Raw genomic sequence first — 27,401 nt, forward strand, 5'->3', positions numbered from 1 at the left:
CATGTTGCTGCAAATGGCATTATTTCATTCTTTTTTATGGCTGAGTAATATTCCGTTATATATATACACCATATCGTCTTTATCCATTAATCTGCTGATGGACATTTAGGTTATTTCTATGTCTTGGGTACGGTAAATAGTGCTGCTATGAACATAGGGTTGCATGTGTCTTTTTGAATTATAGTTTTACCTGGATATATGCCCAGGAGTGAGATTGCTGGATCATATGGCAACTCTATTTTTACTTTTATCAGGAACCTCCATACTGTTTTCCACAGTGGGTGCACCAATTTACATTCCCACCAACAGTGTAGGAGGGTTCCCTTTTCTCTACACCCACTCCAGCATTTGTTATTTGTAGACTTTTTGATGGTGGCCATTCTGACTGGTGTGAGGTGGTACCTCATTGTAGTTTTGATTTGCATTTCTCTAATAATTAGTGATGATGAGCATCTTTTCATGTGCCTATTGGCCAACTGTATTTCTTCTTTGGCGAAATGTCTATTTAGGTTTTCTGCCCATTTTTCAATTGGGCTGTTTGATTTTTGTTATTGAGTTGTATGAGTTGTTTGTATATTTTGGAAATTAAGCCCTTTCAGTTGCATCATTTGCAAATATCTTCTCCCAACCTGTAGGATGCCCTTTTGTTTTGTTTGTGGTTTCCTTTGCTGTATAAAAGCTTTTAAGTTTGATTAGGTCCCATTTTTTTTTCAAACGTCTTTATTGGAGTATAATTGCTTTACAAATGTGTTTTAGTTTCTGCTGTATAACAAAGTGAATCAGCTCTATGTATACGTGTATCCCCATATCCCCTCCCTCTTGTGTTTCCCTCCCACCCTCTTTATCCCACCCCTCTAGGTGGTCACAAAGCACCGAGCTGATCTCCCTGTGCTATGCAGCTGCTTCCCACTAGTTATCTATTTTACATTCGGTAGTGTATATATGTCTATGCCACTCTCTCACTTCTTCCCAGCTTACCCTTCCCCCTCCCTGTGTCCTCAAGTCCATTCTCTATGTCTGCGTCTTTATTCCTGTCCTGCCCCTAGGTTCTTCAGAACTATTTTTCTTTTTTTTTAGATTCCATGTATATGTGTTAGCATTTGTTTATCTTGCTTTTATTTCTATTGCCCTGGGAGACTGACCTAAGAAAACACTGGTACAATTTATGTCAGAGAATGTCTTGCCTATGTTCTCTTCTAGGAGTTTTATGGTGTCATGTCTTGTATTTAAGTCTTTAAGGCATTTTGAATTTATTTTTGTGTATGGTGTGAGAGTGTGCTCTAACTTCATTGATTTGCATGTGACTGTCCAGCTTTCCCAACACCATTTGCTGAAGAGACTGTCTTTTCCCCATTGTATATTCTTGCCTCCTTTCTTGAAGATTAATTGACCATAGGTGTGTGGGTTTATTTCTCAGCTCTCTATTCTGTTTCACTGATCCATATGTTTGTTTCTGTGCCAGTACCATGCTGTTTTGATTACTGTTGCTTTGTAGTATTGTCTGAAGCCCGAGAGGGTTATGCCTTCTGCTTTGTTCTTTTTTCTCAGAGTGGCTTTGGAGATTCTGAGTCTTTTGTGTTTCCATATAAGTTTTAGGATTATTTGTTCTAGTTCTGTGAAAAATGTCATGGGTAATTTGATAGGGATCACATGAAATCTGTAGATTGATTTGGGTAGTATGGCCATTTTAACAACTTTAATTCTTCCAATCCAAGAGCATGAGTCCAATCCCTAGAATTTCTTATGAGACCATCATTTACCATGCAAGTCCATTCTATACTCTCCCCTTTGAATTGAAACTTTGTCATACATAAGAATTACTATTCTGTTCCACTGACCTCATCTCAGTGGGTCTAGAAACTTAAAGAAAAAAAATACTGATTTTTTTTTAGTGTTTACCATGTATCTAGTTACCAAAGCAAATTATCTTATTAACTAGAGAAGATTTTTTTGGTACGCAGGCCTCTCCACTGTTGTGGCCTCTCCCGTTGTGGAGCACAGGCTCCAGATGCGCAGGCTCAGCAGCCATGGCTCATGGGCCTAGCCGCTCCACGGCATGTGGGATCTTCCCAGACCAGGGCAGGAACCTGTGTCCCCTGCATCGGCAGGCAGACTCTCAACCACTGCGCCACCAGGGAAGCCCTTGAGAAGATTTTTACTACAGTGACTTTAGTGCTATGTATGCAGCTCTGGTTTTAATTGAAGTGGTATTATTGCTTTTGGACTATTGTTCATATTTCTATTTTAAATAGAGCTTTTATTAGAGGTGATCACTTAAATAGAGCTTTTATTAGAGGTGATCACTCAATTTTATCAAAGGCCTTTTCAACTTATGTTGTTATTGAACTCTCCCTCGAATATAGAAGGAAACATTCTCAATAAATTCCAAATTCTTTTTAGTCCTATACTGACTTTAAAATATTTTCTAGGACTTGGATAGTTTAAATAACATTAAAATTACTTGTTATTTACAGGTGAGATTAACACTCAGCTGACTCTGGTGGCATTTTAAAAAATGAATATCTTCCCAGTCTCCCTAGAGTAATTGGTCTTGGCAAGTTTTCTATTTTTCAAGGTGGGGGATGGACTTACTTTTTAAACTGTAACTTTTCTTGCCATATTTAATTTTTTTGCCTACAACATCGAAGGACATAATTCACCTATATTAGTGATAAGTTTACCTTAGTATTAGGTTTAATTTTTCTCTGATCATCACTTTTGGTATAAATGTAGTGCCTTTAGAGTTGTGACTTCGTGTGATTAGGGGAGTTTAAAGGCTTATCATTCCACATTTATATACTGTGACTCTTGATCTGACAGTAGTATTGCCACTTTTGCTTTACATGAATTTCTTATAAATAAAAGGTTGTCTAAAAGTAAGCAGGAAAATAATTTTAACTACAATTTGAAAGAAGCAAAAGAAGATGGTAAGAGCCACTTTATGTGTAATAGTGTAAAGTGGTAAAATTATAGCACATTTGTAATAGGGAAGATAGTAAAGAGGCTTTTAAAAAATATACATGGATATAATAAGATAAGACTATTAAGCACAGGCTAAATAAGAAGGCATTGAGAGGCTGAAAGTAGAGTACCATTAGCCTTCCTGTATATTCTTCTTTGGTTTGCCTGAAAGGGATTGCTTTCTCAAGAGTAAACTTTTGAGCTATAATTCTTTGACTACTGTGAGATTCTTATGGTGAATCTGATGGGAAAAGAGTAGGAAGCGTTCTCAGATTACCTCAGGATGGAAGCCATGACAAGATTCCGGACGCCTTCTGATCTTCTGAGCCTTTAAACGTTCACACTTAAGGGATTCATTATGTTGACTGTTGTTAAGGCATATTTCCAAGATGCTCCTTTTCCTTACTCTGAATTTCAGAGCTCAAAACTTGGCACTAAACTCCCTTAACAACTTCTCTCTCTCTAATAGTGGAAAGGATATCATCTCCTCCTCTCTAAGATTTCTCCCCTAGGTTTCCTTACTGTCGATCCCCCTTACCAGCTTCATCAGTAGCGGCTGGACCTACACACAAAAGGATATACCTGATTTCAATGGGTGCCATGGTGATGGGGGCCACAGACTCACAGAGGCAGCTACTGTCCACCACCACCATGAACAGATTGCTGCTTGGAATTTGCTGGATGACAAAGGACCTGTTGGAACAAGAGGCAGAGAGACAGTGAGTGGTCATTTACCATCCCTCAACTTAATAGCCATGAGGAAAACTTTCCCTGGGGTGGGGGAACTACTGTGATATTTTGGAAAACAAGTTTCAGAGACTGCTTTACTAGTCAAGTTGCCTCCTTCCCCAAGGCTCTTCACTTTCAAATATGAAGTTTCACTAAGAAGACAGTAGCCTATAACCTACATCTATGTCCATATATAGCTCATAAAACTCACCTTGGAAAGACTGGACTTTTACGTGTATGAAACAGGAGAGTCAGAGTTGGCTAAATCACTTCAGTTTCCAAGGTCTAAGAGGTTAAGCTTTTCCAAGACTCATTTTCTTCTCCCAGGGCCTAAACATCACCCCAAGTTGCATCTGATGTTCTTTGAGGTGTATTTTTCCTTCTCCCTCCAACAAGGATAGATTGAAGCTATGTCATATTAATGATAAAAGATGAAGTGAACTTCCTAGACCTCTCCCTGAACCACTTTGCACAATGTCTGCCCATAATAGAGGTATTTTTTGGATGAAATTAATGCTAGTTGTTTAAGGAGATCCATCCTTCTCAGAGACCAAGTTAAGCTGGTACTAAGGCCATATGGCACTTCTGACATTCTGAGTTTATCTGTACAGCTAGTCCAACATAAGTAAGCCTAATGACACCTCTTTCTCACCTTACCCAATACAATGAAATGACAAAGTAATATCACCATAAAAATACTCCTTGAACCAGAAATACCAGTGACTCTTTGGAGGAACAAATTAGAGAACAAATCCCATATTCTTCTAGAGCCAACAGATTACCTAAATATTTAGCCCCAGGCCCAGAATACCTGTCACATAAATTTTTCATGATATTTTACCAAATTCAGTTTAGTCAGATGAACTAGACTATAACATTAAAAAATGGTCAATTTCTCTGTAAGTTATCTTCATTCATCTTTCTCTCAAAAAATTTGTTCTGTTCTCTAGCGTGTATCTAGTAAAACAAGATATGACATGAATTTTTATGATCATAGTACACAAACTGATAGAATTACCAAAATGGTATGATGAATGCATGACTTGTTTAAAATATAGAGCAAAAACTCTTCAGATCTAAGCAATAACAGAATATAAGTTATTTTCAAACACAGGGAACTGCAACACATTCCAAAGAGCAGAAAGCATCAATTACATGCTCTTCTTTTACATTCTGGTAAAATCAGAAATTAATAGCAAAAAGATATAAGCAGTGGAAATTAAAGGTTAAAAACACATCCAATTAATCCTTGAGAATTTGAGAGCAGCCCAGACTCAAATCTGTGCAGATTTGAGTCTGCGCTGCTTAAATATTTTTACTGGGAAAAAATTTTGCAAATAAATGAACTGTGTTTTTAAATCAAGAAACTGGAAAAATAAGAACATAAACCTGCACCTGTGCCCTATACTCATTCTCCCCTGTGGTACACTGGGCTGAGAATTGATGCCCTCTCCAAAGCCCAGCCCTCAGGCTTCTGCAAGGATGTGACTGATGGAAGAGGAGAGAGGTGATCATTGTACAAATAGTTTCTCTTGTCTACTAGCCATTTTCTTCAGCTTACACAAAACTCTCCCTTAACTTTACCTTTGCCTACCACCCTGCTTCCCTGTCCTCATTTATAGTACAACTCCTAAGAAGAATTATACACAATCCCTCTCTCTCTCCTCTCTCTCTCTACTTCCTCACTCTCTCCTTTCACAAATCTACTCCAATAAGGCTGTAGTCCTTACCACACCCTTGGATCAGTTCTTGTCAAGGACACCAACGACCTCACTGCCTTTCTTCTCAATCTCCTTTGCCTCCACTTCCTCCTTCCCTGTTCACTGTCCGTCTCTTACAACAAACTGTGGTTTCCATGGGAGGAAGGCCACATGCGTCTGCCCCTGGTTATCCTTTATCCCCAGAAGTCAGAGTTATGCCTGGGACAGAGCAGATGCTCAGTAAACATTCACTGAATCAATGAGCAGAATGAACTTATAAAGATAAAAGCAGAAGAATAAGATGCAGATGAAAATGTGAAGATAACTAAAAGAATCAAACTCTGGCTTAAAAGAACAAGGACATAAGTCCACTTATGGCACTCCAGATCAAGAAAAAGAAGTCACAAAGTTACATTAAAACCCAAAAGATACAGAGGCATTTTGAACATTTTAAGTGAGTGTTACGTATATCATTACAAACAATTTGAAAACTTAGAGCAAACACACTTTGGGGGATAAAGTATAAATTATCAACATTTGGTTATAAAAAACACCAGCAAACCAACTGCATGAAAAAAACCTGAAATGCACATTGAAAATCTAACCCCAAGTGAATACTACCAAATCACCCAAAGAACAGATATCACTGTGTTCATAGAAAATCCATGTGAACCCACTGACCAACTGTTAGAACCAAGAAAAAAACTAAGCAAGCTGCCCAGTTACATAATCAGCATATAAAACCACAGCCTTTCCCTGACACTGGCAATAACCAATGAAAAAATATTTATGAAATAAAGAACCACTGATATTGTCAATAATTACTATGAAATGCCCAAGGATAAACCTAGTAAAAGATGTTTCTTTATGAAGAAAATGATCAAACTTTACTGAACATAAAAGAAAAAAAAACCCTAAGAAATCCACAGTGGTTGTGGAAGGGAATAGTTATATATTAAAGGTGTCATTTCTCCTTCAATTAACCTTTTAATTCAAAGTAATCTCAATAAAAATCCCAACAGGAATTTTGATGGAATTTGAGGTGATGATCCTAAGATTCATTCATAAGATTAAATATAAAGAACATTCTGTACAATTGTATAAAATTGAGTTTTATTTTAAAAAGAGAGAGAGAGAGAGAGAGAGAAGGGAAGATGCTTGCCCCTAATCAGTATCAAAACCCATGAGATAAATTACAGAAGAGGAAACACAGATAGACAACTGATATGTAAAAGGGGTTCAATCTCACTACAAATTAGGTAAATATAAATTAAAATAATGAAATGCATTTTTCACCAGCAGAATGGCAAAATTTTAAGTCTATGGTAGTATCAAATGATGGAGAGTCTGAAGAAGTGAATATTATTCTACACTGCTGGTGGAAAAGTGAATTTTACAGCCCCTATGAGAACAATTCATTATTGTTACAGTGAAAAATCATTTAGATCCTCTTTTTCCAGTAGTTATACTTCTCAGTAAGAGGAACTATTGTTCAAGAACCCAAGAAGACATACATAAAGATGCTCTTAGTAACATTGTTCATTGAGAGGAGGAAAAAACAAAACCCACCTGAAAGTCCATCAACAGAGGAATGATTAAATAAGCAACAGTGTGTCTGTTCTATGGTCTACTTGGCACCAGATGAAAGGGTAAAAGGTGTCCATTTACCAACATGAAAGATTACCCAAAACATAGTAAGTGGGAAAATAACATTGCAAAACTATACATAAAGTATAAATATTTAAGAATATTTAGAAATACTCATCTAAGAGTATTTGATTCTGCTACAGAGAACAGGAAAAATAAATGGAATGGATAAGACTTATCAGTTATGTTAGGGATAGTATCAGTAAGTGATCCATGACTCATGTTAACATAGAAGGAATAAATGAACAAGTGGAGCACATGTGGGTAGAACACAAAAAAGGACGGAACATATGAGGTGTCTTCCTAGTGATAAAAAAGAATGAAAGGACCAAGTGAAATTAAGTAGTTATAAGGCACAGATCATGTCATCTCCAGATTGACAGCTGTCACCTATATTCTCCCTTAAATCAACCCACTGGCAACTCCCATGCTCTGCCTGAGACATGCAGATAAAAGTCACAGCTGCTCAACAGATTAGAGGCAATTTGCAAACTTGACCTTCCATCTCTCCAATAAAGCAAGCATGTACTGGCTCCAGGCACCTTCTGTCTACTGAGCCCCCATCCCTACCCTCAAGTCTGGTCCTCCTACCACATCATCAGTGAGAGAGAGAGCAAGGGAGGAGAGAATGGAGGTGAGGGAACAGGATGGCAGTGGTGGACAAGAAGAGAAGACTGGGAATAATTGTCCAGGGAGACTTAAACTTAATCTGTAACACTGGAGTTCTTTACAAGGAGAATGTGTACGTGTATTCTTAAAACATTTATAAAATGGAATGTTATGCTAGGGGCAAAGAGTATTGATTTTCTCATTTCACAAAACAGAAAACTGGGACTCAGAGGACATACAGACAATAAGACATAATTGTGCCCATATTAGAGATCGGGAAACAAGAGATTAACTGATTTCCTAGAGTAACAGGGGAAGAGCTGCAAGCCTCTGGAGCCCAGGCCTGTTACGGGGCTGCTACCATAGGCAGCCAACTTTCTGTCTTGTACTGGAGTTATTAGTGCTCAAGCTCCTCGAGGGCAGACCCAGTGATCACTTGATATGAATGGTTAATGACAACCAGTGCAAGATATTATTCGTTTTAACACATTTACTTTCCAAGGTGAAGGCTCGCCAAGGGTTCTCATGAAGCGCCATAGCAACCCCCCCCCCTTTTACCCCCAGTCCTAGGAGATGGAAATCTCTGCAGGCAGCTATTACTACAGTGGAGGAAAACACCCCCTACCAAGGATTTGCCAGCGGAAAGATTAACTGCTTTTCCATATTTTAAAGACTTACTGTCTGCTTATTAACATGTTTTTTTGGAGGGGTCTGGCCAATGTTAGCTGTACATTTATGTGCACAATGTGTAATTATGGCCCAGGGTGCAGGGTTGAACTTCATAAAACACACCTCCATCCAGCTGGGCCCAGCAGCCAGACTGACATCACTGTGTAGAGGGACCATGGCCTGTGGGGTTGGCCTGGGGGCCAAACAAGGCAGAAGGGAAATGCTTCAACAGAGAATCACAGCAGCCATTTCTAAGCAGGGATAGGTCAAAATGCATGAAATAAATTAGGTCCTCAAGGGAAACAGAGTAGGGAAGAGGCAAGCAATTTTGATCTGTCCATTGCCGGAAATGAAATAACCCAGTCTTCCCTTTTCCATTCACAACAGACTGAGAAAGAACTAGAGGAAAAAACGATTATGCAATTTCAAGACAGCCTCTCTTGACAAGAGGGACTATCTGCTGAGGGGCCTTTGCTACCCAGATGAGGAAGGTGGCCCCACTGCTCCCCTAATGCTGCCTGGACAAGTGTGTGTGGTGGGGGGAACCCATGGCTAAGATTCCCAGAGGACCCCAGGGTGAACATTTGGAGATCTTGGTTGGCTTGCTTTTCATTAATTGGGTACAAAAGCATGGCTCAAAAAATAATCGGGCAGGACAGAATCTTAAAACATTTTAAAGTCTTTCACCTTTTATAGATTTTCAACCTTTACAAATTGTCCATATTTTTTCTAAAGATAAAATAAAAGACAATGAGTAAATCACAGGGAACCAATTTGAATTTGGCACTGATTGTGTTCTAGGTTGTACTACTCTCCAGGTGGACCAGGTATGTGGATCTCCAAAGGACCCTATTCTCTTTGGAGATGGCTGTCTTCCCCCAATGTGCCCCAAAATGCCCTACAGTGACCCAGACCCATAAGTTGTGGACAGCAAGCATTTGGTGATGGACTGCTTAAATTTAAACTAGAAATTAAATATTGAGGCCATGTTCTAATCCATAGTTGTGGTACCCTGTGGCATGGGGGAGGTAAAAGGGGAACACTAGCACCTACTCATGGCTCAGTTCAAACAAGGTGAAAGAATGAACAGCAGGGCCTCCCCTGCTCACCCCCAAAAGTGTCAGGCCCAGGAAATTTCACAGGTGAATCATGTTAGCATGTCAAGGCACATGTAGTTTTGAAACATTTAAGCTGCTTCAGAGCACAGGGAAAGAAGGAAATACTTCAGATTTATTTTATCAAGGAACTTGACATAAAACCTGACCAAAATTATACAAAAAGAAAGAAAGAAAGAGGGGCGGGTGGAGGGAGGGAGGAAGTGAGGGACGGAGGAAAGAAGAGCTATGGAATAATCTACTTTTGTGAATATTGATGCAAAGATCTTAAATGAAATGCAGCAAATAGACTTCAGTAGGACACTGAAATACAGCATGCAGCAGTGAGGATTAACCTAGTAATGCAAATGAACAAGCTTATTGAGTTGTCTCAGCTTAATAGAGATAGAAACATGAAACAATTTTTTTTTTTTTTTCGGCTGTGTGGAGCAGGTTGTGGGATCCTAGTTCCCCGACCAGGGATGGAACCCAGGCCCTCGGCAGGGAAAGCGCAGAGTCCTAACCACTGGACCACCAGGGAATTCCTGAAACAATTTTTTTAAGCCTCTATTTTCAACCCTACTGTACTGAATTCCTGCTTTCTCATCTCTAAATGATATCTTGTATAGATTCCCTAACTTTCTGAAAACTTGAGGTTAATAAAATTAGTCTAATCTAGATTAATACTTTAATTTCATTTCTAGTTTGAAGTTCTACACTGTCATTCCTTCAAGCTTCTATTTTCTAGCTTCTTCAGTCATTTGGGGTGGGGAAAATGGAGCAGCAAAGAGGCAAGCATTTCCTACTCACCAGGCCATGGTGCAATCTCTCACTACAGTTTGTAACACCTTGGCCTTTGGTGTCCTCTGTGTGGATCCAGCACCCAAATGGGTTTTTTTTGTGAGGTTACCGTGGATTCTCTTGAGAACCGAGAGCCCCTCAACATGGCCCCAGCGTGACCACCACACAGCTCTTGTCATCAGCATCTTGCCCACAGCCTCTTGCCCTTAGTGTGGACCTCTCCTGGAGAGCAACGCTCTTGTTGAGTTTCAGCAAGATGACAGCAATCTTCCATATTGTCTATCTGCCCCCTGGGAAACAGGCATCTTTGCTGGCCCGGCCATAGACCACTTCAGTGATGCTCCTTCTCCAAGCCTAGCCCTCTCCCTCTAGATCTCTTTCCCCTGCTTGGATAGGACACGTCAGCACACCTGCCACCCAGCGGACATTTGGCCAGTGCTGGACCTCCCTTCTTTCAGATACCCCCAAAATATATTAGAGTCTTGGAGAATTCCCCACCACCCATCTGGATCCCAGCAGGAAAAAGTGCCCCTGGAGGAAAATGCCTCTTTCCATGAACCCTGATCTCTTCCTTGTTAGGCCCCTCATCAGTCTTCTTGTGGTAGATTAAAGGCGGGCCAGTTGTCAGCCCTCAAATAAACTTGAAGGTAGGGGTCGGGGGGAGGGTTTCCAATTCTAAATCAGTGCCAGCTAAATGGCTGTTCTCTTTAGAACCTGTGGTGCTCAGGTCCTCAGTCTGGGGCTACAAGGAAAGCCTCACTTGACATCCTGTTAGCATTCTTCCAGTAAATCTATTGGTGTAAGAGACCCTATCCAGAGTTGGAAAAGAGCCAGTGCTGTGGGATCTGTCCAATAGGTGCCTACAAGACATTTGACAAAAATCCCATCCCTGAAAACAAGTGATCAAATTACAATTGGAAAACTTAGGCATGAGGGAGTTGAGCCCTAGAAACCATCATCATGGCTCCCACCAGGTATTCGTCTGATAGCATGCCAGGAACCAGACTGGTACAGGCCTTTCCTGCTCCATTACACTAGAGTGGGAAATGTGTTGTGTTTTCACAGTTAAGAGCTGAGATTAAATGAGATGAGCATATTGTCTTTGTTATACTTATTTATTCAAAAATGTATATACAATGGACACATTATGACATTCCACTTGTGACTTGCTGATGGGAAGTGCGCACAAAGAGCCCAAGTGAAGCTTTGTCTGCAGGGCACAGTGTCCCACGGTGGTATTTATTATACTGCAGACAGAATGAGCCCAAAAGACCCATAATAATGACTTTTACTCATCCTCAGCCCCACCAAGGATTTGTTGAGATTTATGGTGCCAACCCAGAGCTTAAAAACCACTTGGGAAGGAAGCTCTTTGGCATCATCAGCCCAACGCAGGTGGCAAGGAAAGCTATTTTGTGTTTGAAATATGGGGGAAAGAGCCCCATAGCATGAAATGCAAAAAGGACCTAATTTTCTTTTCTCATCTCAGAAGAAGAAAATCTCAAAAGAGCTGACAACAAAAGATATTTTTAAAACTTGGCTGTTCCTTAAGCTTTTTCAGTCTTTTATTTATTCATTTATTTTTTTGGTACTAGAGTCTTCAGTAAATCCTCTTAATTATGACATGAACCATTTTCTTCTAATCCCTTAAGAAGAGTAAGGAATTTGTTAAATGTTTTCACTGGAACTATTAGTGTCTTTTCTTATAAATAATGAGAAAAAGAGCTAACATTTATGGAGTATTTACGTAGGGCCAAGCACTTTTCTAAGCACTTCCCCCTTTAATCTTCACACCAACTCAAAGAATTATCATCTTCATTTCAAGGATGAAAATATATATGCTTTGGTAAGTTAAACAACTTTTCCAAATCCTAAAACCCACCAAATATCAAAGTAAAAAAACTCTAGGGCTTCCCTGGTGGCGCAGTGGTTGGGAATCCGCCTGCCGATGCAGGGGTCACGGGTTCGTGCCCTGGTCCGGGAAGATCCCACATGCCGCGGAGCAGCTAAGCCCGTGAGCCATGGCCGCTGGGCCTGCGCGTCCGGAGCCTGTGCTCCGCAACGGGAGAGGCCACAGCAGTGAGAGGCCCGCATACCGCAAAAAAAAAAAAAAAACAAAACTCTATAAAACCAAACCTATTTGACTCTAAGTTTTGTTTTTATTGTTGTTGTTGTTTTTTTGTGGTACGCAGGCCTCTCACTGTTGTGGCCTCTCCCGTTGCGGAGCACAGGCTCCGGACGCACAGGCTCAGCGGCCATGGCTCACAGGCCCAGCCGCTGCGCGGCATGTGGGATCTTCCCGGACCGGAGCACGAACCTGTGTCCCCTGCATCGGCAGGCGGACTCTCAACCACTGCGCCACCAGGGAAGCCCTAAGTCTTTATTTTATTTTATTTTATTTATTTATTTTTTTGTGATAAGCGGGCCTCTCACTATTGTGGCCTCTCCCGCCGCAGAGCACAGGCTCCAGACGCACAGGCTCAGCGGCCATGGCTCACAGGCCCAGCCGCTCCGCGGCACGTGGGATCCTCCCGGACCAGGGCACGAACCCGCGTTCCCTGCATCGGCAGGCGGACTCTCAACCACTGAGCCACCAGGGAAGCCCTAAGTCTTTATTTTAATGATTACACTTTAATCACCATCATCACAGTCATCACCATCTACCACTTACTGAGCCCTTACCATAGCAGTCATTGTGTGAAGGTCTTTTACCTAAAAATGGTTTATTTCACAACAACTCTAGGAGGCAGGTCATATTATTCCCAAGTTATAGAAAAAGCACCTGAGATTTAGAGAATGTAAGTAATTTGGTCCCATCTTGCTTTAAGATAGCACAGGTAATAGGTATCAGAGCCAAGTTCTGGATTTAAGCTGTCAGACTTTATTCCTTCCATCTTACCGCATAAAAATCAAAATATCAGATGGAAAAGTGTTTGGGGCAAATTTCAGTGATAAACTGACACCAGAGAACCTGTCCCTCAATTGGAGGATTCAAATTGACATTACTTTGGGTTCACAGTTATAATCTCCCACTTTCTAGCTTTACAATGTCTTCTACAATCTCCAAGTGAATTGTTGGGTTCATCTAGCATAATAGAACAACATCATAATGAACCATCGGGAGGTCTACAACAGACTCAAAACTAGAAAGAATTCACTGGGGAGTTGAACATCTAATTTTAACTGGAAAAGTCACATTCTACCACCAATAATTTCTTTCTAAAAGTTTGGACATCTTGCATTATATGAAAAAGGCATTTTGTCTACGACACTTTGTTAAGAGCAAAAAACCAATTAGACTAAGTATAAGTCTGGTATAGAAAAAAAAGCCTAGAAGGAAATATAGCACCATTTAAATACTTTTACTTATACACATTTTATAGATGAAGAAACTAGGTAACTTGCCTGAAGTTATTGAGCTAATAAGACATGGAGCTGGGATTCAGATCCATACTACTTGGCTTTAGAGTGTAAGCATGTAATTTCTCTGCCTTAGTTCTGAGTGGTGAGATTGCATGTGATTTTTACTTTATTCTTATATATTTCTCTACTCTTCAGTTTTCTACAATGAGTAGAAATTACATTTAATAGGAACCAGAACCATGGAAAAATAGCTATTTTTAAGACTATAGACATACATATGTAGAAAACTAAATCTCAGTGATCAGCATTTGCTTTACAATCTCAGTTGCTAACAGAAAAACTAAAATCACGTGAAATTCCTCCAAGATCATTAATTGAAAGAAAAAGGAAGTACCTCCTTAGTGGTTTTGCTGCCCTCTTCCATGTGACCAATTTGACTATATATCCTTGGGGTAAAACCCCATCAGGAGCCCTCTCTGAGTTCCTCTGTAATATCATCTTTAACTCTGCCTGATCTACAGTTGAAACTCAATATATTTTCACCGACTGAAATAAAGGCTGAACCCATGCTTTGTTACTTTGATGCTTTCTGAATAATATATCTTGTAGCTTTGAATCAATCTCCCAGCGAGAGAGTCAGACAAATCATATAGTTTGGTATATTTTGAGATCTGACTCCTTAACCCAATGTTGCTAATAATTCCCACCACTATTAAATAGTTTCTTATCACAAAACAGCATAGTTATTCATTTTGAAGAGTGTTAAGTACTGAGGTAGAGACCCAAAGCCATAGGGAAATTTCAAGAGAGACAGATGCATTCCAGAAACATTATATCTAAGGCAATGTTGTAGGTTTTAAAGATTAGTGTTCACACAGATTTTTGTGACTATTGGTGATATACTCCAACACAGAAGAAAAAAAGTGTCCCAGAACAAAAATGAAAACTATTCTCCCATATCCACATAGACAATATCAATGTGGAGTAGATATGAGGAATAAAATGAAGGAGGTGGGAATAGCAGGGGATACTAGAAAGTTGACTGGTTCAAAAGTCAGTGGAGTTGAATCAAGCTCCCAGTGTGAAATTAATAGGCAAACCACCTTGGGAATTATCCCATTCCCTCTCTCAGCCTTAGTTTTCCTACCTCAAAAGTGATTTCTAAGGTACCTCCCCAATCTAACATCATAAAGTACTTGGCTTTCACATCATTTCCTCCTTGCACAAAACTCTAGGTTAATTTAACAGACTTTTGATTAGTTGTCACTATCATCTTCTCTTTTGTTTAGCTCCCCCCACTGCCAACCCTAAAGAGAATCATATTTTTCTTTTTAAAAAAAAAAATTATTTATTTGGTTGCACTGGGTCTTAGTTGCAGCAGGAGGGCTCCCTAGTTGTGGCACATGGGCTCCTTAGTTGCAGCTCAAGAGCTCCTTAGTTGTGGCATGCAAACTCTTAGTTGTGGCATGCATGTGGGATCTAGTTCCCTGACCAGGGATCGAACTCAGGCCCCCTGCATTGGGAGCGCAAAGTCTTAACCACTGCACCACAAGCGAAGTCCCAAAAATCGTATTTTTCTTATTAAAAAAAAAAAAAAGAGAGGTGTTGTGTTAAAATCCAAAAATTCTGAATGTTAAATTAACCTAGGGTGACACCTATAATTCTAACTGATGTACAGAAATGCCATGCATGATAAAGGTTAAAAGTTTTAATGAATAAATACTACATTCCAGGGCTAGGAGCAAAGATGAAACACACTAACCAATGAAAACCTAAAACCAAGCCACCTAAAGAGCATGGTGATCCACTGGTAATTTAAATGCAATGTACAATCAAGTTTATTCTCCAAAGGAAGATAACAAAATCCAGGGCATCTACAATGTACCATCCAAAATATTCAGTGTGCAAAAACTACTATACATGTGAAGAAATAATAAAATGTGACAAAACATTCAGGAGAAAAATCAGTCACCAAAAAGAGACCAACATATGACTCAGATGTTAGAATTAGTAAATATGTAGATGAGAAAATATATTTATATGTTAATGAACCTAAAACCATGGATATATTGGTCAAAGGGATGAAGGAATTTCAGCAGAAATATGAAAACTGTATAAAATAACCAAATGCAAATCCTAAAACAGAAAGAATAAAGTACCTGAAATCTAAAATACAATGAATTTTAGTTGATAAAGAAGATGTGGTTCATATATTTTATATATATACATATACACATATATAATAGAATGTTGATCAGCCATAAAAAAGAATGAAATATTGCCATTTGCAACAACATGGATGGATGATGGATCTGGAGGGTATTATGCTTAGTGAAATAAGTCAGACAAAGGCAAATACTCTATGTCATCACTTACATGTGGAATCTAAAAACTAAAACAAATGAATTGAATTAATTTAACAAAACAAAACCAGACTCACAGATAGAAAGAACAAACTAGTGGTTATTGTGGGGAGAGAAAGGGGGAAGGGCAACATAAGGGTAGGGGTACTAAGAAGTACAAACTACTATATATAAAATAAGTAAGCAACAAGGATATATTGTGCAGCAAAGAGAATATAGCCAATATTTCATAACAACTTTAAATGAAGGATAATCTATAAAAATATTGAATCACTATGTTGTACACCTGAAACTAATAAAATATTGTAAATTAATTATACTTGAATAAAAAATAATAAAATAAAATAAAATTCATTGAATAGACATTGAAAGCTGATTGGGCTTTTAATGGAAGAAAAGATCAGTAAACTTGAAGCCAAGTTAATAGCAACCACCAAATAAGAGAACAGAAAGAGAGAAAAAAAGATTGAAACAAAAATGAACAGAACTTCAATAAGCAATGACACAGTATCAAGCAGTCTAACAAACAAGAATTTGGAATCTCAGAGTTGAGTAAAGAGAGACTGGGCCAAAAAGATATAGAAAAAAATAGCAGGTGGCTTAACATGAGAGAAAAGAATTGGGAGTATATTATCATAAGGTATGTATACTACACATGAAACATAATATTATTTGAAGATAAGCCATGAGAAATTAAAGATGTATGTTGTAAACCTTACTACAGTCATTAACAAAATCTACTTAAAAACATATAAATAATAAACCAGTAGCAGGGAAAAAAATGGAATCATAAAACACTCAATAGAAAACAAGGTAGGAGAAAAAGAGGAGAAAAGAAACAAAGAAGAACAACAAACAACACAACCAAAAGGATGGTAGCTTTTAAGCCAAACATATCAAGAGCTAAATTAAAAATTAATGGCCTAAACACACCAATTTAAAAGATAAAGATTGACACACTGGATAAAAAAGTGAGACCCACCTATATCTTTTTTTTTTTTTTTTTTTTTTGCAGTATGCAGGCCTCTCACTGCCGTGGCCTCTCCCGTTGCTGAGCACAGGCTCCGGACGCACAGGCTCAGCGGCCATGGCTCATGGGCCTAGCCACTCCGTGGCATGTGGGATCTTCCTGGACCAGGGCACGAACCCACGTCCCCTGCATCAGCAGGCGGACTCTCAACCACTGTGCCACCAGGGAAGCCCCATAGACCCACCTATATCTTGTCAACAAGAAACCTTCTAATTATGAACACATAGATAAGCTCAAAGTAAAAATATTAAAAGATATACCATGAAAATACTAATTTAAAAAAGGTGGAGTGACTATATTAACATAAAGAAGGATATCACATAGTGATAAAGGAGTTAATTCACCAAAATGCATAATAATATATATATCAAATGTTGTTAGGTATATACATATTTAGAATTATTATGCATGAAGCAAAAACTAATATACCCTGAAAGGAAAAATAGACAAATCCACAATTAGAGTTGGAGACTGTAACAGTACTCTTATGGTAATCAATAGAATTAGCAGAATAAGTGGACAGAAAATTGTTCAGGATATAGAAACAATTTTACCTAATTGACATGTATAGAACACTCCAATTAACAACAGCAAAATATACGTTTTTTAAAAAATGGAAACAGTCACCACATTAAATCATGTTATAAGTCATAAAGCAAATCTTTGCAAACTTAAAAGAATTGAAATTATACAAAGAATGTTCCCAAACCATAATGAAATTAAACCCAAAATAAATGACAGAAAGATTTCTGGAAAACCCCCAAATACTTTGAAACTGAGAAACACATTTCTTAATAACCTAAGGTTAAAGAGGAAGCTTCATGGAAAATGAGAAAATACTTTGAAATATTCCAAAAATGTTTAATGAAAAACAAAATACACAACACATATAAAAATTTGTGAGATGCAATTTAAAAAATGCTTCAAGGAAAATTTCTAGTATTAAATGCTCATATTATAAAAGAAGAAAGGTCTCAAATCAATAATCTAAGTTTTAACCATAAGAAACTAGAAAAAGAAGAAAAAAATTCAAAGCAAGGAAGACAAGGGAGGTGATAAAGCTAAGAAAAGAACAGCAAACTTGAAAACAAACAAACAAAAACAATAGAGAAATTAATAAAACTAAAAACTAGTTCTTTAACATGATCAACACAACTATTAAACCTCTATTCTGTTTTTTCTATTACCAAGTGAAAAAGAGAGAAGACACAAACTAAATGTAAAACTACCAGTAATGAAAAAGGGAACATCACTAGAGACCCTACAGATATGAAAAGGATAATAAGGGAATACAAAAACACAACACTATGACTATAAATCTGACAACGCAAATGAACCAAATTCATTGAATGACACAAACTACTGAAGCTCATTAAACAAGAAATAGATTAACTTCAATAGTCTTCTGTTGAATAAAGAAATTAAATTTGAAGTTAAAAATTTACCACAAAAGGGAATTCCCTGGCGTTCCAGTGGCTAGGACTCCACGGTCTCACTGCCGAGGGCCCGGATTCAATCCCTGGTCAGGGAATTAAGACCCCACAAGCCGTGCAGTGTGGCCAAAACAAAACCAAAACCAAAAAAATTCCCACAGGGAAATCTCAAGGCCCAGAAGTGTTCAATCTGGGAGAGTTCTACTACAAATTTAAATAAAAAATAATATAGGTTCTACATAAAATCTTCTAGAGGGCTTCCCTGGTGGCGCAGTGGTTGAGAGTCCGCCTGCCGATGCAGGGGACACGGGTTCGTGCCCCGGTCCGGGAAGATCCCACATGCTGCGGAGCGGCTGGGCCTGTGAGCCATGGCCGCTGAGCCTGCACGTCTGGAGCCTGTGCTCCACAACGGGAGAGGCCACAACAGTGAGAGGCCCATGTACCGCAAAAAATTAAAAAAATAAATAAAAATAAAATCTTCTAGAATGTAAAAGAGGAGGAAACATTTCACAAATCTTTTTATAAGGCCACAATTATACTGATACCAAAACCATACAACAACATTACAAGAAAAGGATATTACACATCAATAGACCACATAAAGCAAAAATTTCTCAGTATAATATTAGCGATTTGAATCCAGCAGTATATGGAAAGAATATTATATCTTTTTTTTTTTTTTTTTTTTTTGTGGTACGCGGGCCTCTCACCGCCGTGGGCTCTCCCACTGCGGAGCGCAGGCTCCGGACGCACAGGCTCAGCGGCCATGGCTCACGGGCCCAGCTGCTCCGCGGCACGTGGGATCCTCCCAGACTGGGGCACGAACCTGCGTCCCCTGCATCGGCAGGCGGACTCTCAACCACTGCGCCACCAGGGAAGCCCCAAGAATATTATATCTTGACCATGTATGATTTACTCCAGTAATGAAAGACTGGTTCAACATTCAAAAACCAATGCAATACTGTATATCAAAAGACTAAAAAGTAAGAAAACTATATGATTATCTAAAAGGATGAAAAAAACTTTTGACAAACTTTTATAAGAATAAGAGGGAATTTTCTTCATCTAATAAAGGACATTTAAAAAAACCAATAGCTAACACTAGACCTAATAATAAAATTCTAAATCCTTTCCCTTTATGATCAGGAACATGACAAGACTGTCCACTCACACTCTCCTATTCAATATCACCCTGGAGGTCCTAGTCAGTACAACAGACAAGAATAGAAAGATTGGAAAAGAAGAAATAAAACTGTCTCTGTGCATATATGACATAATTTGTCTACACAGAAAGTCCTAAAGAAGCTACAGAAAAAAAAGTAAGAATTAATAAGTCAGTTTAGTAAGATGGGAGAATACAAGATCAATATGGAAAAATCTATATACTAGCAATGAACAGTCAGAAATCAAAATGAAAAAGTATCATTTAAAGTAGTACCAAAGGAACAGGAAATACTTAGGTATAACTCTAATAAAATATTTGAAAAATCTGTAAACTGAAAACTATAAAACACTGATGGAAGAAATCAGACCTAAATAAATGGGGAGATATATCTTGGCTATAGACCGGAAGACTCAGTAGTGTTTTGATGTCAATTCTCCCCAAACTGATTATAGTCAACACAATTTCAAACAAAATCCCAGCAAGGTATTTTACAGAAATTGGCAAGCTTATTCCAAAATTTACTTGGAAAGGCAAATGTACTAGAATATACAAAGGCATTTTGAAAAAGTGGAAAAAAGGAAAGGTTATGGATTCTTATTACCTGGTTTCAAGACGTAACAGAATGCTACAATAATCAAGGCAGCTTGTTACTGGAGAAAAGATAGACACATAGATCAACTGAATAGCACAGAGTGCAAACATAGATACACGTACATAAGGTCATCTGATTTTCAACAAAGGCACACAGGTAATTCAGTGGAGAAAGGATAGTTTTTTCAACAAATGATAATGGAATAAGTAGATACCCACATGCAAAAAAATCCCAATATGTACCCCACACTATGTACAAAAATTAATATAAAATGGATTACAAACCTAAATATAAAGTTGAAGAGTATAAAGTTTTTAGAAGAAAGTATAGGAGAAAATCTTTGTGATCTTGGGTTAGACAAAGTTTTCTTAGATACAAAACAAAAGCACAATCCATCAAAGAAATCAGTTAATGAGATTTCAGCAAAAGTGATTTCTGTTCTGTCTGAAAACAGTCTGAAAGACATTGTTAAGAGAATGAAAAGAAGTTACAAACTAGAAGAAAATATTTTAAAATCATATATTTCTATAAAATACTTGTATCTAGAATATACAAAAATTTTTCAACACTCTAAACACTCAACAAAAAGAAAACAACCCAATTTTTTAAAATGGACAAAACACAGCATAAAACCCCCACAACTTGATTAAAAAATGGACAGAGAATCTGATAGACACATTTTTAAAGAAGACATACAGATAGCCAACAGGTACACAAAAAGGGGGAAATGTAAACTGGTGCAGCCATTATAGCAAACAGTATGGAGGTTCCTCAAAAAGATTAAAAATAGAGCTACCATATGATCCAACAGCTCCACTTCTGGGTATTTATCCAAAAGAAATGGAAACACTAACTTGAAAATATATCTGCACCTCCATAATCACTGCAGCATTATTTACAATAGCCAAGGCATGGAAGCATACTAAATGCCCACTGATGAATGAATGGATAAGAAAATGTGGTATATATAAAATGGAATATTATTCAGCCATAAAAAGAAGGAAATCTTGCTATTTAAAACAACATGGATGAACCTTGAGGGCATTATGCTAAGGGAAATAAGTCAGATGGAAAAAATATTGTATGATTTCACTTGTACATGGAATCTAAAACAAACAAGTAAAACTCAAACTCAGATACAGAGAACAGATTGGTGGTTGCCAGAGGCAGGGGTTGGGGCTGGGTGAAATGGGTGAAGGTAGTCAGAAGTTACAAGCTCACAGTTATAAAATAAATAAGTCATAGGGATTAAATGCACAGTGACTGTGTGTGTGTGTGTGTGTGTGTGTGTATGTGTATATATATATATATATATATATATATATATAGTGATAGTTAATGATACTGTATTGTATATTTGACACTATCTAAGAGCATAGATCTTAAAAGTTTTCTCATCACAAGACTTACTATAGTGATCATTTCACAATATATATAAATATCAAATCATTATGCTGTACACCTGAAACTTATATAATGTCATATGTCAATTATAATCTCAATTTTTAAAAATTGGCAAAACATCTGAACAGACATTTCACTGAATAAAATACATGAAGGGCAAATAGGCACAAGAAAAGAAGCCTGAAATCATTATTCAATAGAGAAATGTTATACCACAATGACATGTCATTATGCTGCTCTCAGAATGGCTAAAATAAAAATAAATCAATATAAATGACAAAATCAAAAGCTGGCAAGGATGAGGGGCAATTAAAACTCTCATACTGTTGGCAAAAAGGTACAGCCATTTTTAATATTTAATTTGGCAATTTCTTACACAATTAAACATACAGTCCTGAAATTCAACTCCTAGGTATTCATTCAAGTGAAATGACAACTTATGTTCATATAAACAACTGTCTGTGAATGTTTACACTGGTTCTAGCCAGATTCAAAAGGCTACATTCTGTATGATTCCACTTATATGATATTCTGGAAATGGCCTAATTATAGGGACAGAAAACATCACTATTTGTTAGGAGCTGTGCTTGGGGGATAGTGCTGACCACAATGGGGGCACCTCAGGAGAATTTTCGAGGGTGATGGAACTGTTATATCTTGATTGCAATGGTAGATATACAACTGTAAGTGTTAGTCAAAATTCATCTATCACAAAAAGAACACATTTTATCGTATGTAAATTTAAAATGTGAATAAAAATACAATAAAATATACCATAAACAATATCAAGAACGAAAGGGACTAAAGAGCAAGACCAAAAACGTATGCTGTGTCCAAGAGGTGCACTTAAAAATAAAGACACAGACAAGGTGAAAGTAAAAGAATGGTACAACAGATAACATGCAAATAGTAACCAGGAGAAAGCTGGTTTGGTATATTAATATCAAAGACTGGGGATATCACCAGAGATTAACATGGCCATTTCTTAACAGTGAAAATAAGATAATTAATCAAGAGGACATAAAAATCCTAACTGTATGCACCTAATAACAGAATCTCAAAATAATGAAACAAATATTTATAGACTAAAAGGAGAAATACATAAATCCACAATCACAGGTGGAGATTTTAGCACCTCTTTCTCAGCGCTTGATAAAACAATTAGACCATAAAATCGGGTAGGATATAGAAGATTTCAACAATGCTATCAACATCTTGACCTGATTGACATTTATGGAATACATCAAGAAACAACTGTCAAATACAAATTCTTTTCAAGTGCATCTGGAGTATTCACCAAGATGGCAATATACGGGGCCATAAAATAAGTCTCAGTAAATTTGAAAGAACTTAAATCATACAGAATATGGTCTCAAACTGCAATAGAATTGAAGTAGGAATAAAATATATTAAGTAATCTAGAAACTTTGCAAATATTTGGAAAATTAAGCCACATACTTTAAATAACACAGAAGTCAAAAAGCAGATTATAAAATATTTTTAAACTAGAGTACAATAAAAAGACAACATATCAAAGTCTGTGGAATATATAGTTATCATTCATAGAGGGAAATTTATAGATTTAAATGTTTAGAGAAGAAAAATTACCGAAAAACAATGGTCTAGGCTTTTACCTTAAGAAATTCGAAAAAAAGAGCAAATAAAACCCAAAGAAAATAGAAGAATATATAAAGTTAAAACAATAATCAAAGAAACAGAAAATGAACAATAAAGGAAATTTCTAAAAAATCAAAGAATAGTTCCGTGAAAAAGTTAAAAGCCAAACTTTGGAAAATTATTTGCAACATTTTACTTGAAAAGACAATATTTCTAATATAAGTAAAAAATCTGCACTATCACTTCTAGTAAGAGATATTATAATTAAAACTACAATAAAAAGTATATTTCAATTGGGAAAAAAAAAAAAACCCAAACCTAAGAGTTTGACAATGCTCTAATTGGAAAGATTAAAGGGTAACAGGCACTCTCATAACTTTCTAGAAGAAATGCAAAATGGCACAACCTCCAAGCAGGAGAAGCAACAATTAGGAAAATGATACATGTGTTTATCCCTTCACCTAGAAATCCTACTCCTATGAGTACATCCCCAAATATCTTGCCAAATGTTAAATTATGTATGTGTTAAGCTATTCATTGCAAGATCATGTGTAATAAGCAAAGACTGGAAACAACCAAAATGTCTATCAATAGAAAGCCATGTAGATAAACTCTCATACATCCATACAACAGTGCACTATGCAGCTGTGAAAAAGAATGAAGACAATCTCAATCCCCAATCCCTGGTGCTTACCACAGTGTCTGCCACCACATGTGTGCACAGGGAACACATAATCTCATAAACAAATGCATTCAACAAAATTATATTTACTTTCATCTAAAAACAGCAGGGTTGTACTTCATAGTTTTTGCTTTAAAATATATTTAATGCTAGAAGGGAAAAAAAAGACTGCTTCAGAGGGAAAAAGTCACATCACAGAAGAATTTATAAAAAGAAAGAAAACATACACTAAAATGAGAGGAAAAATGTATGTTATGATACACTAAACAGTTAATTTGCCTCATCCTTTAAAAATCACTGTGGTAGTAATCTGGAGAACTCCATTCCTGTCTACTTTCTCCCCTTTCTAAATTGATGGCGATGACTTAACTTCATGCATCCTAGCTTTGGTTCATAGTTCAGCACACCTTCTTACAGGGAGGTAATACCTGCTTTCTCCAAAATTCAATGACACAAGCTCTGAAATCTCTCCTCCCAAAGTGCTAGTGATGCTTGGGTGGATTCTATTCAGGTTTTCCTGAAGCCCTGATTCACAGCTCATTTATGATTACTCATCCCTTTTTAACTGTCACTCATTTTCCATAAATTCAACTCAAAATACTAGGTTAGCCATTTTCATCTGAGCCTGGTTATTTTATAACCACACCTCCCAGTTACAGCCCTGAAAACACAGTGGTGATACATCACCAACAACAACCTCTGAATCTTTGGGGAAGGGAGGTACACATGAAACTTTTGGCATTGCCTTACCCTCAGTTTTCTTCTCCTTTTCTTTTTTTCTAAATTATTTATGATTTTTTCCCCTAGTTTATGTCAATAAGGAAAAAGGAGAAAGAATCAAACTTTTGGCAATGAAGTCCAGGAAAGTATCCCTCATCTGGAGAACCTAGCCAAAATATAGATTCCCAGACCCACCTCCTGTAGATTGTGAATCAGTAAGTACAGGGTGAAGCACAGGAACATACATTTCCACAAGTACCACCAGATGATTCTGATGGGCCTCATCCTGTGTTTAAAAACAACTGCTAAATATTCTGACAGAGAAAACAAAGTAGAAAAATGACATCATTTTAAAAAGTAAAAAATAAAATTCCTTTGCTCATGGTAACTTAAAAGTAAATCACAAGGGATGTTCTAATAATGTAAGATGGGAGATAATTGCAATATGGCTAGCTGGATTATTATATGGTTAATAGTCTAAGTCAAATGGTTTAATGAAGCTGCCCACAAGCACAGGTGCCCCCAGAAGAACAGCCATCACCTTGAACCTGTCTAATTCACTTTTTAAATAACTTTAGACCACTGTTCAGGAAGCACCTGAGACTGATGTTGTATCTACACAGCAAGGTTAAGTAGAGAATTCAAGCTGATGTGTATTCAAGACCTTTCTCTTGAGTCAGCTTCATCACTGGAGCTAACGTATTTTAACCTCTACCCTAGCCCATGCTTTAGTAGATGGTTATCTGAATTCACCATTTCACATAACATGTAGAGACTTAGATTGAAAGTATTTTTAGAATTATCCTAAGTACCCTAACTGTACAACTCTTTTCTAGCCTGTGCAGTTTCCAAACATAGAAAACAAGGTTGTATATTATTTGTTTTGCCTCCTTTCTTAAAAAAACAATTCAATTTTCAGAGCTTGAGAGCCATGCATCTGAAGCCCAAGTCCTTTATAATGGAGACGTGACATAAGAATAGATAAATGGGTGAGACCTTCAAGATGGCGGAGGAGGAAGATGTGGAGATCACCTTCCTCCTCACAAATACATCTACATATGGAACAACTCCTACAGAACACCTGCTGAACGCTGGCAGAAGACCTCAGACCTCCCAAAAGGCAAGAAACTTCCCATGTACCTGGGTAGGGCAAAAGAAAAAAGAATAAACAGAGACAAAAGAATAGGGACGGGACCTGCACCTTTGGGAGGGAGCTGTGAAGGAGGAAAGGTTTCCACACACTAGGAAGCCCCTTCACTGGCAGAGACAGGAGGGTGATGGAGGGAAGCTTCAGAGCCATGAAGGACAGCTCAGAAACAGGGGTGCAGAGGGCAAAGCGGAGAGATTCCCGCACAGAGGATCAGTGCCGCCCAGCACTTAACCAGCCCGAGAGGCTTGTCTGCTCACCCGCCGGGACGGGCGGGGGCTGAGAGCTGAGGCTCGGCTTCGGTCGGATCCCAGGGAGAGGACTGGGGTTGGCTGTGTGAACACAGCCTGAAGGGGGTTAGTGCACCACAGTTAGCCGGGAGGGAGTCTGGGAAAATGTCTGGAGGTGCCGAAGAGGCAAGAGACCATTGTTTCAGGGTGCGTGAGGAGAGGGGATTTAGAGCACTGCCTGAACGAGCTCCAGAGACGGGAACGAGCTGTGGCTATCAGCGCGGACCCCAGAGACAGGCATGAAACTCTAATGCTACTTCTGTAGCCACCAAGAAGCCTGTGTGAGAGCACAGGTCACTATCCACACCTCGCCTCCCAGAGCCTGTGCAGCCCACCAGTGTCAGGGTCCCGTGATCCAGGGACAATTTCCCCGGGACAACACACAGTGCGCCTCAGGCTGTTGAAATGTCATATTGTCTTCTGCTGCCGCAGGCTCGCCCCACACTCTGTACCCACCCCCACCCCCCCCCCCGCCGGCAATAACAGCTGACAGTAACAACTGACACTGCAGAAATACAAAGAATCATGAGAGATTACTACAAGCAACTATATGTCAACAAAATGGATAACCTGGAAGAAATGAACAAATTATGAGAAAAGCACTACCTTCCAAGACTGAACCAGGAAGAAACAGAAAATATAAACAGACCAATCACAAACACTGAAATTGAAACTGTGATTAAAAATCTTCCAGCAAACAAAAGCCCAGGACCAGATGGCTTCACAGGCAAATTCCATCAAACATTTACAGAAGAAATTAACACCTATCCTTCTCAAACTCTTCCAAAATATAGCAGAGGGGGTAACACTCCCAAACTCATTCTATGAGGCCACCATCACCCTGATACCGAAACCAGACAAAGACATCACCAGAAAAGTAAAATTACAGTCCAATATCACTGAAGAACATAGATGCAAATATCCTCAACAAAATACTAGCAAACAGAATCCAGCAGCACATTAAAAGTATCACACACCATGATCAAGTGGGGTTTATCCCAGGAACGGAAGAATTCTTCAATATATGCAAATCAAACAATGTGATAAAACATATTAACAAATTGTGATAAACCATTTCTCCATATGGAGAAAAATCATACGATCATCTCAATAGATGCAGAGAAAGCTTTCAACAAAATTCAACACCCATTTATGATAAAAACCCTCCAGAAAGCAGGCATAGAAGGAACTTACCTCAACATAATAAAGGCCATATATGACAAACCCACAGCCAAGATCATTCTCAAAGGTGAAAAACTGAAACCATTTCCACTAAGATCAGGAACAAGACAAGGTTGCCCACTCTCACCACTCTTATTCAACATAGTTTTGGAAGTTGTAGCCACAGCAATCAGAGATTAAAAAGATATAAAAGGAATCCAAAG

At 38.1% G+C, this 27,401-nt stretch overlaps 1 protein-coding gene across 4 annotated transcripts in view; it reads right to left on the bottom strand.

Moving 5' to 3' along the window:
- CACNA2D3 (calcium voltage-gated channel auxiliary subunit alpha2delta 3) overlaps window positions 1-27,401 on the bottom strand; it is an 808,785-nt gene that overhangs the window by 1,858 nt on the left and 779,526 nt on the right. For all 4 annotated transcript variants that reach the window (XM_067043906.1, XM_067043907.1, XM_067043905.1 and 1 more), the window contains 2 exons: window positions 3,539-3,654; window positions 3,239-3,318 (listed from right to left, as the gene is read on the bottom strand). In XM_067043906.1, coding sequence (XP_066900007.1) covers window positions 3,239-3,318; window positions 3,539-3,654 — 196 coding nt within the window. The remainder of the gene's footprint in view (window positions 1-3,238; window positions 3,319-3,538; window positions 3,655-27,401) is intronic.

This window comes from Kogia breviceps, chromosome 10 (assembly GCF_026419965.1).
Source record: "Kogia breviceps isolate mKogBre1 chromosome 10, mKogBre1 haplotype 1, whole genome shotgun sequence".
In the NCBI taxonomy this organism is placed as follows: Eukaryota; Metazoa; Chordata; class Mammalia; order Artiodactyla; family Physeteridae; genus Kogia; species Kogia breviceps.